Source organism: Hyposmocoma kahamanoa, unplaced genomic scaffold, assembly GCF_003589595.1.
Source record: "Hyposmocoma kahamanoa isolate Upper Pololo Valley unplaced genomic scaffold, ASM358959v1 100021, whole genome shotgun sequence".
Classification (NCBI taxonomy): domain Eukaryota; kingdom Metazoa; phylum Arthropoda; class Insecta; order Lepidoptera; family Cosmopterigidae; genus Hyposmocoma; species Hyposmocoma kahamanoa.
Window position 1 is genome coordinate 1,671,550 of NW_020653200.1, and position 3,131 is coordinate 1,674,680.

Genomic DNA, 3,131 nt, shown 5'->3' on the forward strand with positions numbered 1-3,131 from the left:
CGTAAAGCTTAGCATATCGCATCATCTTTGTTAACTTGTATAATTAGTATAATTAATTTAGCTTTTGTAACTTAGAAAATAATAGTTTGTTTCATACAACTAAAAGATAATGGAAGAGCTGGACTTCCTGTCACAGGTGGATGACACCGACTAGGAAGGCCCAACCTTGTGTGAAAACAAGTTAATAAAACGAAATAAACTTTTTTAATTTTTAATTTTCAAAATGCGAATTTTCAGTGACTAAAAACTGCAGAAACTGAGTATCGCGAATTATGGAGTAGTGTGGAAGAGGCTTTAGGATAGCACTGCAGTGGTGAATATTGCACTACGCCATTATAATGCACTGATCGTCCTCAATATCATTTTAAAAAGCACTTACCTCGTTTTTAGTACTAAAACAGACTCATTCCTAAACGCTAAGGGGTGTTAGTGTAAACCTGCTGTTAGTGAAACTTGGTGAAGTGAGTGCAATGACGATGGAGACGAGAAGATCGAGTCTAGGAGCGACTTACTACGAGCGGAAGTACGGCACTGCACGAAAACAACAAAAGATTTTGGTAAGTTATAATAGGAACACGTCATGTGCATTTAAATGGCATTTAACATCTGTTATTTTTAGGGAAGGAATGTCACTTGTAAATTGAGACTTTTGCATGTTTGTATAGTGTTTAATTACAACACTTTTTGTGTCCAACAAGCACAGTCAGTACTGGACACAAAAAGAAACAATATAATTCACACTTTTCTCAATGTTGGACACTAAAATTAAGTTTTAAAGACGCCATAATCGAAGAGATGAGATGACGCCGCGAGAAGCAATGTCCACGTCGCCGGTGTAAAACGCAAATATAAAACAAACGGAATAAAGAAAATACGTAAAAATTTGTACGTGTATCTGAAGCTCATATTGATTTATTAAGTAATCTCTACCAGGCAAAATTACGGTATCAAATTGAATACCGCGATTTCCTGACGAAGTCTTAAAATTATATGCCGAATGTGACAACACACAGGTTGTTCAGCAATGAAGCAATCATGGGGAGGTCTAAGGTTTGGTTCCTGGTAGAAACAAGTTCAAAAACAAATTTTACTAAATTGTTTCTTGTCTCGGTATTCCGGATTACTCCGATTCTCGTTATTGTCGTACAGGGAATTTACTTGATTAAACGCAAGACGGGATTTATCTGGCACGTTTATTCCATCTAAATCCTGAAGACTTGTAGAAAATTTGAGCATCGTTTGGTTTAAAGAGGAAAATTGTAAGGGTTGATGTCAGCCAGTATGTGTGTGAAGAGCTTTTTCTTGGTAATATTGACAAGCTTGTACGCGACGCTGTTCAGGCCGTCCGTCTTGTAGCGTCGCTTCGTTTTGTCCAGGTCTATGTATCTAAAATCAAGTATGGAGATGTGGGTACTAATATATAATTAAACAAACTTAAACGAACCACATATAAACACATCAAAAGTGCTTTTGTCACATGAACGTCATAAAAATAATACGAATTACTTGAAACAAATCTTAGTAGCTGTAGAGCTCCTTGTGAAAGAGTTCGTCTAGGGAAGTACTGCCACCTTACCTATTTCTGCCGCCAAACAGTAATGTCAGCATTACTGTGTTCCGATTCTGAAGGGTAAAGGTGCCGGTGAAATTACAGGCACATGGGAATTGTCAACTTATGTCTCAGGGTGACAGGCGCAGTGGCAGTGTCGCTCAGATCTTTGCGATTTAAATCTCTAAGTGGCACTCCAACTGTTGTGGACAGGCGTGCAGTTTACCTCCAGGCACACGACTTATTCGTCCCATCAATTGATATTATAAAAAAAGTATATGTGACATTTTATAAATCTCCTACTTAAGTATAAAAGTTATCGACTGATTTCTTTTGTTGAGCCTTTAAAGCGTGAAACACGCATAGAGCGGGTGCGGGTCGGGTCGGGACCGCTGCTATAAATACACGAAAATAGACCCTATTTTCGTGTGTTTATATGGACAACAACACACCGAGCGCAGGTGCGTGCGGTCCCGACCCAACCCCCGACCCGATCAGCGCCCGACTTGGGTGCAGGCTCTCTGTGTGTTTCATGCTTAAGGCTCTTTCTTGAAAAGTAGCCATTTTGCAAATGTGATCTTATTACCAATGGTACCCTATTTACCCTACACGAAAACCGAGTCAAGTTTTTTAAAGTTCCTCAAAAATAAGCACGTAATCGTAGTCGTACTTAGCACATAATTTGTGCTAAGTACGACTATTTTGTTCTTACAAACTACTCAATGATAGCAATCATCTACCTGTATATATTGATTTTATTCCTTGTATGTTTCGTATGAGCGTATACACCCGTGGTATTTCTAGCGCGATAAATTTGCAAATTATTCATGGTAAATCTAAAAAGAACACGTTTCTATGAGTACAGTACGTAGAAAAGAACAGTATGTAGAAAAACATTACTTCTTGTCCAATCTCTGGTCTCTGGTTCAAGGTCTGATTGAGAATACAAGGCCATTATTTCAAGACTGCTTGATTCTTGCTGTTCGCGGCGGGTAGGTTGCACCACTTGCATGTAACTCATGTGTTTATATCAAAATATACAAACCATACATTCAGCGTAATACAGGGGCGAGCTATCGGCATTGATCCCCCTGCTACCGTAGTTTGAAGGCAATGGTTTTATAGAGCATTTATGATTTGCGACCAGACAGTAGTACGTACAGTCTGGTACACAGAGAAAAGCACACCTGTGCGCAAAAATGCTGAATATCATTGTAACGTCATGAGAACAAAAAACACCAGCTTATTGAAAGAAATACCTTATGTAGAGATCATCGTCCTCCCCTCCCCAGTCCCAGTAGGAATTGGAATATCCGTTGATAAGGACGTAGTGAGTAGGAGTCATAGCTAACACGCCGCCGACCAGCTCCGGATAAGGCAGCCTGTAACATGACTAAAATGTATGGCAGATTTCATTTGAATATAATTCTACAGTAAAAAAACGAACTTCATAATTGATGTAAGGAGCTCAAAGTCTAGACCATAAACCCAGTCTTCTTCAGCAAGAAATTCTTTGAAACGTACCATTATTACAAATGCTTGTGAACATAAATATTTGTTTACATGGTGTGTTCAAATGTTC

General features: G+C 38.8%; 1 protein-coding gene across 1 annotated transcript; it reads right to left on the reverse strand.

Moving 5' to 3' along the window:
* Nucleotides 1-278: 278 nt before the first annotated feature.
* Nucleotides 279-2,926, reverse strand: LOC113228283 (beta-1,4-N-acetylgalactosaminyltransferase bre-4-like). Its single transcript, XM_026461551.1, has 3 exons — nucleotides 2,809-2,926; nucleotides 2,290-2,385; nucleotides 279-1,386 (listed from the first exon to the last, which is right to left on the reverse strand). Exons 1-3 carry the CDS (start codon nucleotides 2,892-2,894, stop codon nucleotides 1,245-1,247), a joined length of 324 nt encoding a protein of 107 aa, XP_026317336.1. The 5' UTR covers nucleotides 2,895-2,926; the 3' UTR covers nucleotides 279-1,244.
* Nucleotides 2,927-3,131: the final 205 nt, after the last annotated feature.